At 47.6% G+C, this 15,044-nt stretch overlaps 1 protein-coding gene across 5 annotated transcripts in view; it reads left to right on the top strand.

Annotated features, from left to right (window-relative positions):
* Nucleotides 1-15,044, top strand: part of SLC4A5 (solute carrier family 4 member 5) — a 103,980-nt gene that overhangs the window by 74,747 nt on the left and 14,189 nt on the right. For 4 of the 5 annotated variants that reach the window (XM_053587805.1, XM_053587804.1, XM_053587801.1 and 1 more), the window contains 6 exons: nt 2,040-2,098; nt 5,687-5,887; nt 10,619-10,732; nt 11,984-12,145; nt 12,923-13,101; nt 14,283-14,355. In XM_053587805.1, coding sequence (XP_053443780.1) covers nt 2,040-2,098; nt 5,687-5,887; nt 10,619-10,732; nt 11,984-12,145; nt 12,923-13,101; nt 14,283-14,355 — 788 coding nt within the window. The remainder of the gene's footprint in view (nt 1-2,039; nt 2,099-5,686; nt 5,888-10,618; nt 10,733-11,983; nt 12,146-12,922; nt 13,102-14,282; nt 14,356-15,044) is intronic. The other variant, XM_053587802.1, reaches the window with a different exon arrangement.

Here is a 15,044-nt window from a genome sequence, read left to right as displayed (position 1 = left end):
TATTCTTCCTGGGCTCAAAACTGAATGCCTTCACCTCCCAGCCCCACATGGCCCAGAAGGGAATGGCATTGAGGGGCCTTGTGATGCCATCAGCAGCAGTGGGATCACTTGCTAGAGATTGGGAGAAGCCCCAAGATCAACCTCTTCTTTCTGGGTTTCTAGTCAACTGGCAGGAGCCAAATGAGGCCTGCAACGTATTTCAGTCTTGGTCCTAGCAAACTGGCCAGTGGGCCTCCTCCCTCTCTCCCCAGATCTGCTGCAGGAAACTGCAGAGCCTGCCTTCACTGGCCAAAGGAAGGGGAGGAGTGCCCAGCCTTTGCTTCTATCTTTGCAGTTCAGGAGAAGGGAAGGCAGGGGGCCTCCTGGCTCTTTCTGAGTATCTGCATACCTGGAAAGCCTGGCCCCAGGAGTTAGGAGTGAGGGAGGCAGAAGAGAGAGCAGGTGCAGGGAGCAGAGGGTCATGTGAAATGAGAATAGGGGTAGGCACTGTGACTCACATCTGTAATCCCAGCACTCTGGGAGGCCAAGGTGGGAGGATCGCTTGAACTAAGGAGTTCAAGACCAGCCTGAGCAAGAATGAGATCCCGTCTCTACTAAAAGTAGAAAAACTAGTGGGGTAAGGTGGCATTTGCCTGTAGTTGTATCTACTTAGGAGGCTGAAGCAAGAAGACCATTTGAGACCAAGAGTTTGAGGTTGTTATGACCTACGATAGCTTGGGACTCTAGGCTGGGCAAAAAAAAAAAAAAGAAAGAAAAGAAAAGAAAGAGAGAAAGAGGAAGGAAGGAAGAAAAGAAGGAAGGAAAGGAGGGACGGAGGGAAGAAAGGAAGGAAATAAGGAAGAAGGAAGGAAGGAAAGAAACTGAGAAGTCAGTGACTGTGACTCCTCTTAACTCTCCTCGTGGCCCCTGAAGGGACCCTTGTATGCTCCATCGCAGTGAGGGACACCGAGGCCAGGGAAGGGAAGTGCCTGGCACAGGATGCAGAGTGAATAGCTCAGAGCAGCCCCTTTGGGCTCCTGATTCTCCTTCAGGTCTTGAACCTGGGGTTTTATTTATTTATTTATTGGAGGCAGCATCTCGCTCTGCCACCCCAGATAGAGTGCAGTGGCATCATTGTAGTATCAATGCAATCTCAAACTCCTGCCTCAGCCTCCTGAGTAGCTGGGGCTACAGGTGCCCACCATGACGCCAGACTATTGTTTTCTATTTTTTTAAGTAGAGCTGGGGTCTTGCTCTTCCTCGGGCTGGTCTCAAACTCCCACCTTGGGCTCCCAGAGTGCTAGGAGTACAGGTGTGAACCACCGCACCTGGCAGAGAATCTGGTTTAACTTTCCTCAGTTTGCATTCAAGGGATAAATTAGAGACGATAATTTCAAAGCCAACAAGTTCTCACTGGCTCAGTGGACCTTAAAAAAAGCACATATGAAGAGGGGCAGGAAGGAAGGGTAGTTTATGGAGGGGAATAGCATGAGGAAGCTCTCTGTGCCCAGCTGGGAGGTTTATAGGATCTGGCCCAGCCTGCCTGGGGTGGGACCATGGCTGCAAGTATGAGCTGTGTGACCTTTGGAAAGCTACTTAATCTCTCTGGGCCTCAGTTACCTCATCTATACAATGGAGATACTTCATGGAGATTTGGGAACAAATGAGAGTTTCGCGTTGTGCATGGCATAGAGTAAGTTCTTTGAAAATAATTGTTAAGCCTGACAGCCCAGAATGATTCATTGGGCAGCAGGGATTCACAAGGTACATTATTAACTCCTTTGTCTTAACCTTTTAAGGACCAGATACATCATTTCAGGTTTCAAAATGGCATTCACTGGCAGGCAGGAGCTGTCCTAGGATGGCTCAGCTGCTCTGTCAGAGCTGGGGCCAGGGCTCTGTCCCACCAACCCTTCCCTAACTTGGAGAAAGTAAGGAGAGTGAAAATGGAAGCCAACTTTGGCTCAGAGGAACTGGGGGAGATGGGGTGGAGGATGCCCAGGGGGACACAGGTTCCTGGCAGGCCCAGCAACAGCTGACCTTCACCCTCTCATCCCCAGTGAATACAACTGTGTTCAATGCTTCAGCCCTGCTGGCACCCAACACCAACGCTTCTCTGGTGAGTCCTTTCCCCTTCAGTCAGACATTCAAGTGTTTTTGTTTGTGGAAGGAGTGAGAAAAGAGTTGAGAAACTGAGATCAACTTATGGCCACCGAGACTTACAGAGGCCAGCCCCAGCTACCCATCAGGGTCACCTGCAGAGTGACCTTCTGTCACCTTTGTAAGTGCACCATCGTATGTATACAAGTATACTGTAAATATCCCATGAGAAAGCATGCCTCATCTGTTAAATCCTTGTGTATAAATGTGATACAAAAAGGAAGGAGAGGAGGAGATGACAAATGGTTTCATTTAGGGCAGTCAGGAAGCCCTAAATAAGCATAAACAGAGCTTCTCATTCATCTTTCTTCCCTTTCTAGGACCCCAAATTCCCACCCATGAATGCCACTTCCCAGCCCCAGAAGGTTTATTAGTTCTCCCCCACTCAAGGATCTGATCTTTTCTTTGCACACCTTAGTCCCTGGGGCCCCCATATCTGGTCTGCCTTTCCTGGTAATGATGACTGTGGCCTTCAGGAGATGATGTCCTAGCCTAAGTGGCTTAACAATGGGAAGTTCAAACCCAGCTCAAGAGTAGCACTTGGTTGGCCTTCGGGGAGATTTGTGGATATTTAGCATTTCTGAGGTTGCTTCTTAAGATACCTCCACACGGGCAAGTTACCTGCCATACATCCCAGTTGGCAATTTAACCTAAATTTTTTGCCAGGCGTGGTGGCTCACGCCTGTAATCGTAGCACTCTGGGAGGCTGAGGCAGGTGGATTGCCTGAGCTCATGGGTTTGAGATCAGCCTGAGCAAGAGCGAGATCCCCGTCTCTAAAAATAGCTGGGCACTGTGGCAGGTGCCTATAGTCCCAGCTACTTGGGAGGCTGAGGCAAGAGAATGGCTTAAGCCCAAGGGTTTGAGGTTGCTGTGAGCTGTGACGCTACAGCACTCTACTGAGGGCAACAAAGTGAGACTCTGTCTCAAAAAAATAAAAATAAAAATAAAAAATAAAATTTTTCAAGTATCAGATTCTGAAGGAGAAAAAACTAAATCAGTCAGAGACTATTTCAGAATTCCCATTACATGCAAGGTGCTGTGTGTACTGAGGACTAAAAAGGCAACTAGGAAACCCATATGGCTCCATCCTCATACTTACCTTTCATATGCCTGTGGTGAGGACCCTGGAAAGTCATGGAACAGCACAAACAGAGCACACCATGCATTGAACAAAGGCCAAATGTGTGCTTTACCTTTGAAGGCAGAAAGAGACAAGCTGGAGAGGCCAGGGAAAGCCTCACAGAAAAAGGGGAATCCGAGCTGCTCTTCAAAGCTAGGAAAAACATTGTGCAGAGAAAAGCACATTCCAGGCCAAGAGAATAGCACAGGCAGAGGGCAGAGGAGAAGCACAAAACTGTGCAGAGAGGCTTGGCACCTGTGGCTCAAAAGGCTAAGGCGCCAGCCACATACACCTGAGCTGGTGGGTTCGAATCCAGCCCAGGCCCACCAAACAACAATGACGGCTGCAACCAAAAAATAGCCGGGCGTTGTGGCAGGTGCCTGTAGTCCCAACTACTTGGGAAGTGGAGGCAAGAGACTCGCTTGAGCCCAGGAGTTGGAGGTTGCTGTGAGCTGTGTGACACCATAGCACTCTACCCAGGGGCGACAGCTTGAGGCTGTGTCTCAAAAAAAAAAGAAAGAAAAAAAAAACTGTGCAGAGGACTGAGAGAGGCCCAGACAGACGGAGTGAAGGTGGGGACTGAAAAAGGACATGACAAGAGACAAGCTAGGAAAGAGAGGTGGGGCCAGGCCAGTGGGGGCAGCAGAGGAATGCAGCCCTGCAGGCGGCATTTTAAATTGCTCTAGTGATTGAGGGGCACAGGAGATGGAGCCCCAGAATGCAAGACAGCTCTGTGCAGGACACTCGCACACCATGAAGAATGTTTCTGGCCTCCTGACTTCTTGTATCTATTGCTGCATAACAAACCACCCTCAAACATAGTGGTTTAAGGCAGCAGCAAGTATATTGCTCATAATTCTGTAGGTTGGCTGGCTGTTCTGCTCATGCCACCTGGACTCATTGCTGTGGTTGTATTTAGCTGGCAGGTCTGCTGGGGCCTTGGCTCAGATGAAGCAGCAGTTGTGGCTTGACTTTTCTCTTCACATGTTTTTTTTCCATCCTGAGATTTCTCTCAGGTTTCCAAGTGAATAAGCACAGAAGCTGCATGCCTGTTGAGGCTGAGTCCCCAGAACCTGGTTACTGTCACTTCCTTCCCTCCCTATTGGTCTAAGCCAATCAAGGGCCAGTCTAGATTCATGAGGTGGAAAAGTAGACTTCACCTTTGAGGGGAGGGTGGTCAGTATCACCCTATAAGGGAGCATGGACATGGGAAGGTGCAGTTCACTGGGGACCATTATTATAACAAACTACCACTCTGCTCTCAGTCCAAACATTCACTAGAACCAGTTGCAAGCATCTCATTCCATAGCTTTCCTGATCATGTGCACGTTAATTTTTGTAATGTACAGGGCATCCCAAAAGTCACCATACATAGAGAAAATGAAAAATTACATTATTATTCATAATTATATAATTACATATTACATAATTCAATTACATGTATATATTATTATATATACATAAATTATTATATATATATATATATATATATACACACACATATTCCCCACACACACACACATGTTGGCCATCTCATTCTATACACACAAGAATTCTTCTCTCCCACTCATGGTGAACATGTTCCAAGATATGTTGTTACACCCTTAGACCAAAAGGGAGGGGAGGAAGTGACAGTAAGCAGGTGCTGGGGACTCAGCCTGCAGCTTCTGTGCTTATTCACTTGAAACCATGTGGGGCGGTGCCTGTGGCTCAAGGAGTAAGGCGCCAGTCCCATATGCCGGAGGTGGCAGGTTCAAACCCAGCCCCGGCCAAAAACCACAAAAAAAAAAGAAAAAATCATGTGAAGAGGCAGGCTGAGCTTCATTTTTCTTATGTAGGAAGACTTTAGAAGACCCTGTATATTAAAAGTTATTCTTCTTTCTTCCAACTTTCATTAGTCTTAAGAATATGTATATATGTACATAATTTCTATGCAAAATTTCATTGTTGTGCATGCCCTGGACTTTAGGCACTTGGGACACTAAGGAGGGAAGTGGCAGAAATGACCCAAGAGGGGACTGACAAAGGAGTGAGCCCCAATATGTGGAAGGGTGTGACAGAGGGGAGGGAAAGGAGAGAACAGATGTGAGACACTGCAGAAAGGAGGCACCAGTGGGACCTGTGGTTAACTGGCAGGAGCCAGACCTGCTGCTGGGCATCCTCCCTGCAGTCTGCTCCTCGCTGGCAGAGCAGCACATCCTAGAACACAATGAAGAAACATGTGTCAGCCCCTAATCTGCCTAGGGAGCCACCAGCTTGTCATTCCTCTACCCAGCCTACCCATAGAAACATCACTCTGTTGCTGAGGCCACTGTCATGGACAGGATGGCTACAGAGAGTGTGGAATGCCTAGGGACTGCAAGGGGAAGGACACAGCTGACCCACTGGGAAAGCCCTGACTCTCTCTCCTCTGCTTGGTCTCCAAGTACAACCCCCTCAACCTCACAGCCCTGGACTGGTCCCTGCTGAGCAAGAAGGAGTGTCTGAGCTACGGAGGGCGCCTGCTCGGGAATTCCTGCCAGTACATCCCAGACCTGGCACTCATGTCCTTCATCCTTTTCTTTGGGACATACTCCATGACCCTGACGCTTAAGAAGTTCAAATTCAGCCGCTATTTTCCTACCAAGGTAAGCTCACCTGCAGTTAGGTGGGGACCTATGGTGATCACTATTGAGGAAGGCCCTGCTGAGTCTCCCACTGACAGGATGGACTCCACGCGGGCACTGACCTGCTGGAGTTTTACAAGTTAAGTCATAAAAAACTAGGTTCCCTTGTTGGCCAGACCCCTCGACAATACTTGGTATTGTCAGGCTTTTTTCTTTAGCATTTCTATATAGTAGTTATCTCACTGTATTTTTATTTATTCATTTATTTTTGAGACAGAGTCTCACTTTCTCGCCCTCGGTAGAGTGATGTCATGTCACAGCTCACAGCAACCTCCACTCCTGGGCTTAGGCAATTCTCTTGCCTCAGCCTCCTGAGTAGCTGGGACTGCAGGCGCCTGCTACAATACCCAGCGGTTTTTTTGCAGTTTGGCCGGGGTCGGGTTCAAGCCCGCCACCCTCGGTATATGGGGCCAGCGCCCTACTCACTGAGCCACAGGTGCCGCCCATCTCATTGTATTTTTTAAAATGTTCATTTCCTTGATGACTAGTGATGTTGAAAGCCTTATTATGTGTTTATTAGCCATGTGGCCACTTGACTTTCTTCTTGGAATTGTCTGTTGAAATCTCTTGTTTATTTACTATTGAGTCATTTGTCTTTCTGATTTATATATTCTGGATAAAAACCTTTTTGTGATCATATATTACAAACATCGTTTTCCACTCTGTGGCTTTTTCCCCATATTTAATGTTATCTTTTGACTAACAGAAATTCCTAGTTTTGCTGTGATCAAATATATCAAAATTTCCTCAAGGAAATGTATTGGACAGAAGATTTCTCCTATGTTATCTTCTAAAATTTTAATTGTTTTTCATGTTATATCTATAATCCATCAGAATTGATTTTGAAATATAATGTGAGATCATGTTTCACTGTGTTTTTATATAAATAACCATTTTTTCCAGTACTTTTCTGAAAAAAAGTCTTACTCCACCTCTTTGCAACACTTCCTTTGCCATGTATCAAATGTTCCTATATGACAGGGTCTCTTTCTGAGTTCTTTATTCTGTTTCATTGATTATTTTACATCAATATCATAGTCTTTGCTTCATAACTTATAATAAGTCTTTTCCTCTTTTAAACTAAACTCTCCCTCTTTGCCCTTGTTTAATATTAGCTTGGCCCTTTACATTCCTGCACGAATTTCAGAATCACTTTAAATTTCACCAAAATACAAACTTCTTGAAATTTTGATAGGATTATATAAATTTGGGAGGAATTGATGTCTTTCAAATTTTAAGTCTTCTGATTCATGAAAATGGTACATTTCATCGATTTTGATCTTATTTCTTTCCATAATGTTTTATAGGTTTTGGTCTTGAAGATTTGAGCAATTTTGTTAGATTTATTCCTAGGTACTTGGGGATTTTTCTAAATCCTGCCTGTTTGTGACTGGAATGTAACACTTATTAATCAAAATAGCACCTGTGGCAGGAGTGGTGGCTCCTAATGCTTATAATCCCAACACTTAGGGAAGCCACCTCCTTGAGTCTAGGAGTTCAAGATAAACTTGGGAAACATAGCAAGAGCCCAGCTCTACAAAAAATATATAAAATTTACCCAGCTATGTTGGCACATGGTAGTCCCAGCTACTTGGGAAGCCAAGACAGGGGTATTACTTGAGCCCAAGAGGTCGGGATTAGTATGATTGTACCACTGCAGTCCAGGCTGGGTGACAGAGTAAGACCCTGTCTCTAAAAAAACATTTGCTAATTCAATTTTTTTTTTAATTTACAAAAAATCTCCCAGCATTTTCATACTTGAGCAATGGCTACGTCCTGGGAAGAGAATCTCAGAAGAATTTTAGCAACTCCTGCCATAAACCCCAGGAAAACTCTCCTAAAGCTGTTTTAAGTAATTATTACCACTGCTAATACTGATAATAATAAGGATAAAGTCTTTGATATGAATACTTAAATTTTTCCCATCATTTTTTTTATATACAGAGTAAAAATCTTTTTAGGAAGCTTTGCAATATATAAACTGAGAATAGAGTGCCTACAATACAAATGCATCCTTAAGAATAATCCTCTTCTTTCCTCTCCACTTCCAACCAGATCATATCCCTAAGTCTCCTCTTCTGTAAAATTTCTACGGCAGTGACTCTGAATGTCTGAGAATGTTTATCTGTTGCCTATAGGACAACACATAGTGTGAAATTCTTGTGCTACCAACTTTTTCCCTTCAAATTACTTAAAAATGTCTTGGTTGGAATTTAGTGCTCCAGAGAAAGGCTACACACCATTTCACACCCATCAGACTTGTGAACAGATAATGGAATACCAAGTGTTGGAGGTGAATGTTAGGTAGGAAAGCAAAAAGGTGCATCCAGTGGCTCACGCCTGTAATCCTAGCACCCTAGGAGGATCCCTTGAGCTCAGACCTCTGACACCAACCTGAGCAAGAATAAGACCCTGTCTCTATTAAAAATAGAAAAAGTAGCAGGGGATTGCTAGAGCCCAAGAGTTTGAGGTTACTGTGAGGTAGACTGATGCCATGGCACTCTAGCCTGAGTGACAGACTGAGACTGTTCTCAAAAGAAAAAAAAAGGTATATCCAGTTTAGAGAGCAGCTGGCACTTTCTCAATGGGTTGGACCACGTGAAATTGCCTCTACATGTATTTGACTGGTTTGACTTACAAAACTGGCAAATTCATATGGTTTAACTTAATAATTTTTTGATCTAGATGCTAGGAATATTGTAGAAAAAGAAGCGTAAACCTAGCACACTACTGGGTTCTGCCAATATTTATATGAGCATCATATTTCAAGCTGTTATTGATTTACAACTTTTAGAATTGACTGATAGATAAAACACCCAAGTCCTGTGTTTAAGGAACAGACTGTGAGTATTCTCATCTTCAACAGTGTAAAAATCAAAGTGGAAGTATTGCAGGAAAAGGGTGGAAGGGAGAGGAGGGGGTGACAGGAAGGATGGGGCAGCAGTCCTCACCTGACACAATGGAGAATGGGAGAGATTGGCAAATGTTCATGGAAAGACAAGCTTGATTATGTAACTTGAAAGTCCAGAGGAAACCCATAGGTTGAAAATAAGGGCAGGAAGGATAGTGTAAATGATTATCAATAGGTAATGCCTTAAATTAGTAAATAAAAATGTTGAACTATAAGCATATTGGTTAATGACATGGAAGAAACCACCAGAACAACTAACATCAAGCAGACATAAATGGTATATAAGGAAGGTGGAATTAGGGTGAAGAAAAAGGAAGTAGGGGACTTTACTTTCCACCGTCTTTTTATACTATGTGAGTTTTTAATCGATTACATATATTACTTTAATGACAATTTTAAAGGGGAGTAGGCAGTGCAGGGAATAGTCAATGTGCTGTCGCTTGCCTCTGCACCTCAAATTGCCTTCTCTGGGCCAGACGCAGTGGCTCATGCCTATAATCCCAATGCTTGGGAAGCCCAAGGTGGAAAGACTTTGAGGTGGGAGTTCAAAATCAGCCCGGGCAATATAGTGAGACCCCAAAGCTAAAAATAAAATTTATAAATTATCCAGATGTGGTGGCATATGCCTGTAGTTCCAACTACTTGAGAAGATGAGGCAGGAGGATCAGTTAACCCCAGGAGTTTAAGGCTGTAGTAAAAAGTTTGAGGCTGTAGTGAACTATTATAATGCCACTGCACTCCAGCCTGGGTGACAGAGCAAGATTCTATCTAAAAACAACAACAACAACAAAAACTTGCCTTCTCTAAAAAGATCTAAAAAGGGTCACACCGTGTACTCCCCTTTAAAATTGTTATTAATGGCGGCACCTGTAGTTCATTGGGTAGGGTGCCAGCCATATACACTGGGGCTGACAGGTTTGAACCTGACCCAGGCCCGCTAAAACAACAATGACAACTGCAACAAAAAAATAGCCGGGCATTGTGGTGGGCTCCTGTACTCCCAGCTACTTGGGAGGCTGAAGCAAGAGAATCGCTTAAGCCCAAGAGTCTGAGGTTACAGTGAGCTATGACGCCATGGTACTCTACCCAGGTGACAGCTTGAGACTCTGTCTCAAAAAATAAAATAAAATAAAATAGTTGTTAAAATAATGTATGTAATTAATTAAAAACTCACATAATGTAAGTCTATCCTGAGACTTCTGGATGTTGAGTTGGTGTGGAGTTGTGCAGTCAGAGGTCACTGATTCAGAAAGGGCAGGGAGTCAGGTTCAGAACCCGGTCTAGGAAGGCCTTCCTGAAAACAGAGGAGCAAGTGGCTGGGGACTCTTGGTGGACAGAAGATGTAAGAGTATCCAGGGATCACTAGTGGAATTGGGGTGCTTCCCCCAGACCAGGTGGGGCACAACAACCTGCCACAGATTTTTAGGAGCTACAGTTTCCTTCAGAGTTCAGCCCTTGTCCTTCCCTCCATACACCTGCTGGGTGACACATCTTCAGCACTGGCGGCCGTGGCCACGTGGATCATAATGACTTCCAACTTGACTACCATGTGCTCACTTACACTATCGTCATCTCCATCTTACAGAGGAGGACACCAAGGCTCAGAGAAATGACGTGCTTCCCCAAGATCACCCAGCTAGCAAGGGGCACAGTCAGGACTGGAACCCGGCTCTGCGACTTCCTAGCCCACACTTCAACCTTTCTGCTCTTTACTGCCTGAGAACTGGGTCTGTCTGGAGTGGGGCGAGGGCATCACTCACTTGCTCATCTTCTTCCTCCAGGTCCGGGCCTTGGTCGCTGACTTTTCCATCGTTTTCTCCATCCTGCTCTTCTGTGGAATTGATGCCTGTTTTGGCCTGGAAACCCCCAAGCTGCACGTTCCCAGTGTCATCAAGGTTTGCTCCTCACCCCTGCTCTGGGCACCCACACTGCCCACCCACCACCCAGGTCCTTTCTCCTCTGTGCTCATCACACTTCCTCCTCACAGCCAAGAGAGGGAGTTTTCTTGGTGTGTGTCTTGGGTGCACCCCTTCCTGCACACAGCCTCCCAAGCGCTGGTCCTATGAGGTGGTGATGGGGACATATTCACAATAAAATCCTGCTCTGTAACCCCAGGGTGGGGAAGGTGCTGGAATCCATCCTCCAGCCCAGCCAAAGCATCTTGAGGGTCTCCAATTCCCTGACTCATGGCAGTCTATAAGCCAGACCGAATGGGGATCTGTTGAAAATGATCCCTTAAAACAGTGATTCTCAAAATGTGGTCCCTCGGCCAGTTTCACATCCTTATCCTGGAACTAGTTAGAAGTAAAAATTCTCAGCCCACCTCAGAATCAGCAATGCTGGGGGCCAGGCTCAGTAATTGGCATTTTAAGGAACCCTCCAGGTGATGCTGGGACGAGCTCAAGTCTGGGAATCACTGCTAAGAAACTACCTACTAGTCCAGAGTCTGTGCTATGTGCTTATAGCTAAGCTGGAGCCCTGCTCTCTCACAAGAGCACTGTCTCTCAAGGGTACCGAGTCCAGATTCTAAAATTTATCCTGCCTATCTTTGAGTTCTTGACCCTCAAGATATTTCAGGGCTCTCCTCAGTAACTTAAACACAACCCATAAAACTCATATCGGTCTTGAAATTAAATTACCTCTTTCTCTGAAATAAAATAAAAGATAAAGTTCAGCCCAGCTTCTGCACAGATGATCCTTTATTTTCAACCCTCAGGTCTGAATTGGTCAGTGTTTTACAATCAATCTATCAGGCACTCTGACAAGTGACTCAGGAGAGGCAGAAGCAGCTGGCAGTGGGGCCCTCAGACTCTATTCTTGCCTGCAGGGCTTCATTTCTGCTTTTTAGTATCTTGCAGCTAGCGACTACACACTCTCTCCTGGCTGCCCTCTGAGCCATACCTCTGTTTCCCAAGCAATCCTTGGGCTGTTGCCACAAATTATCACCCTAGTTCCACAGACGCCGTCTATGTTCACAGTCCTTCCTGCATCTGTCTGCTTCCACAGTCTCTAAAGTTGCAGATGCCTAATCTGTTTAAGGGAAAAGCAACCCAGATGGGGAAAAAGGAGGCGGGAGAGCGGGCCGGGCAGCAGGTGCCCTGGGATAAGGGAGAGAGGACAGGGCCTCTCCCTTTGCTCCTGCTCAGCCCACACGGCCTGACCGAGGCTGGTTCGTGGCCCCCTTTGGGAAGAACCCATGGTGGGTGTACCCTGCAAGCATCCTACCTGCCCTGCTGGTGACCATCCTGATCTTCATGGACCAACAGATCACAGCTGTCATTGTCAACCGGAAGGAAAACAAGCTGAAGGTAAGGCTGGTGCTGGGCGCAGAGGCACACTTCTTTCTTCCCACAAGGTCAGAAGTAATGGAGGAGGGATATGATGCTTCTTTCAATGCTTTGGGCTTGGAAAATATGAGAGCTGAAGACTGGAGTTCCTACTTGGTGTGCCGGGGTGGGAGTGAAGGGATATTGTGACTTCCGGGTGTGGGTAAGACCAACAGGGCCAGGGTGACTTGGTCTGAGGACCAGGACAAAGTCCTGGGCTGGGCCACTGGGCACAGACCCTCTGCCCCTCCTAAAGTGACCCTCCAGCTCAAGCATCTCAGGACATGAACTTGAGAACTTGAGCAGATGGTGAAGGTGGATGGGACTGGAGCCCTGAGGCAGAGAAACTTCCTAGCCTTTCCTGTTCCTGCAGCTCCTTTCCTGCCTCTGGGTCTGAGAAAACTCAAGCTACCCCAGCTCCCTCCCAATCTGGATTGCTCTAGGCTTGGCCTCAGGCCTCACCCTGCTGGGCCCTTATTCAGGAACTAAAGAGATACTATGGCCATGAGATGGGGGTCCTTCTCCTCAGGGACCCAAACTCAGGGCCCTCCCAGGCTGAAAATCCTTCCCCTCCATTACCTGTGTGCCTACCTTGCTCACCCTCCCAGATGGGATGGTGAGACCAGAGCACCCCAGGGTGGAGCCCCCTCACAGTACCCTTTGGAAGGCAAGAGGAGCCCTGGAACCATGTTCCATAGAATGGTTGCTTGGGGAGGAACAGCTCCCCAGAAGCATCCCTCTTCCCACCACCCCTTGCAGAAGGCTGCTGGCTACCACCTGGACCTGTTCTGGGTGGGCATTCTCATGGCCCTGTGCTCCTTTATGGGGCTCCCCTGGTACGTGGCTGCCACAGTCATCTCCATCGCCCACATCGACAGCCTCAAGATGGAGACAGAGACCAGTGCCCCAGGGGAGCAGCCCCAGTTCCTGGGGGTCAGGTAGGAGGCATCAGGGCCCAAGGATCCCCTGGGGGGGTGCGGTGGAAGGTGGGGATAGGATGTAGCTTTCATTATCATCAAAGTGTTTGGGTGAAAAGGGCCCCCTCTCTGACAGCCGAGGAACCACAGGGGTAGGAGTGAGATCCCCGAAGGGAAGAAAGTAGGTATGAACCTCAGTTTAAGTGGTCCTTTTCTCTCAGTAGCCCCCCAGAAGTACACCCACATTCATACACATGCGTGCGTGAACACCAGACTGTCACCTGTATGGAACACTCAAAGTCACCCAGGGTCTCTTGCTGTCTTGCCTTTGTCTCTCCTTAAGACCTCCAGGGCCAGGTACCCCAAGACCTTCCTGCAGATTTGGGGCCTCCTGAAAGCTCCCACTCCCCATGCTGTGGCCTCTCCTCTTGTGCTCCATGGCAGGCAGGGAAATGTACCTTCTGCCCCTTAAGAACTCCAGGGCGTGACAACACTGGAAGTTCTCCTAAATGGCTGTCCTGAGAGCTTCTCCCTGCTGCCTGGGAATATCTGGACCACTCAGCCCAAGTGAGGTTTTCCCACCCAACTCTAGGGCTCAGGGCTGGTCAGGGCAGTGTCCTCCATCCCAGACCCCTGGCCCCAGTGGTTGGGCCTAAGCAATCTGCCTGTGAGCTTGGGGCTCCAGCCTGGGTTGTGAGTAGGCCTGGGCACAAACCTGCCTGCCCTCCAGCCCCTGATCCCTGCTGTGCAGACAGCCAGCCCCCTTCCCCCATTAGCCACGCCCTATAAAAGTGAGTTCCTACATCAGATGTTAGGGTAATAGTACTTTTATGTCGTGTTTATTCTCACAACAACCTCCTGAGGAAGGTGCCATTATCGTCTCCATCTGAGGCTCAAGACTGTCAGAGCTTTGTCTGATGCCACACAACTACTGAGTGGCAGAGCCAGGACTCAACCCAAGTCAGTCTGGCTCAACCACCCAGCTCTCAGCCACACACTGAACAGCCTCCCCACAGTCCCTCCAGCAGAGGCGCCCTGTGTTCTATGTGTGGGTCAGCTGGGTCTCAGGCAACCAGCCAGAGGTCAATGCAGAAGCCTCTTGAGTCCATGGCCTTGGACTCAGCTTCGGGTGCCCACAGAAGAGCAGGGAGTGGTCCATGAGAATCTCCTGGGATGCCCTGACCTGTACTCTTCTCTGCCAGGGAACAGAGAGTGACAGGCATCATCGTCTTCATCCTGACAGGAATCTCCGTCTTCCTGGCTCCCATCCTGAAGGTGAGGCCCTGCACCCTCACTCAGGGCCCTGTGGCCCAAGAGAGCACAGAACTGGTGCCTCAGAGCCAGGCAGGGGTCCCCACATGGCCTATAGGGGTCACTGGCCTATGGGCCTCTAACAAAAGCCAGGGTCTTGGGCCAAAGTAATATTTCAACATCATCATCATCACTTTCATTGATATTGTGTCGTTTGTCATCACCACCAATCCCCACTGCTCTCTCCCTCCCCTCCCAGGGCCCACTCTCAGCTTTCTGGGGGACAATCATCCCTCAGAAAGTTCTGCCAAGTTTTATTACTGCTTGGATAAAGAACTTTCAGAACTGAGTGTGTGTGTCCATGTAGTTGTGGTTTGGGGCTCAGGAAAGGCCTCCTGCCCACCTGTTTTCTGAAGTTTAAACTTGCCTGGGGCAGCCTTCTCCAGGTTCTCCAGGCTTACTCTCTGCTCCTCTGCCTCAAATGCCTTGGGCAAAGGAGTGACATTTTCCCATACAGTCTGCAGCTCATCTTGCTCGTGTCCCACCAGACCTGCTGGAAGAGACTGAGTAAAATAGGGACACATTCCAGGCAGGTGTCTCCTACAGCAGTCTCCTTCTGGTCAGAAACTCGTGTCCCCACCGGGTTGCTCTGCTCTCCACTCGAGCCAGTCTCCCATAGTCAGCCTATCCCTCGGCCAGTGCCCACATCAGAC

The sequence above is a fragment of the Nycticebus coucang genome, chromosome 4 (genome assembly GCF_027406575.1).
Source record: "Nycticebus coucang isolate mNycCou1 chromosome 4, mNycCou1.pri, whole genome shotgun sequence".
Lineage (NCBI taxonomy): Eukaryota > Metazoa > Chordata > Mammalia > Primates > Lorisidae > Nycticebus > Nycticebus coucang.
Note: the sequence above shows the minus strand (reverse complement) of the source record. Positions and strands in the feature narration are given on the sequence as shown.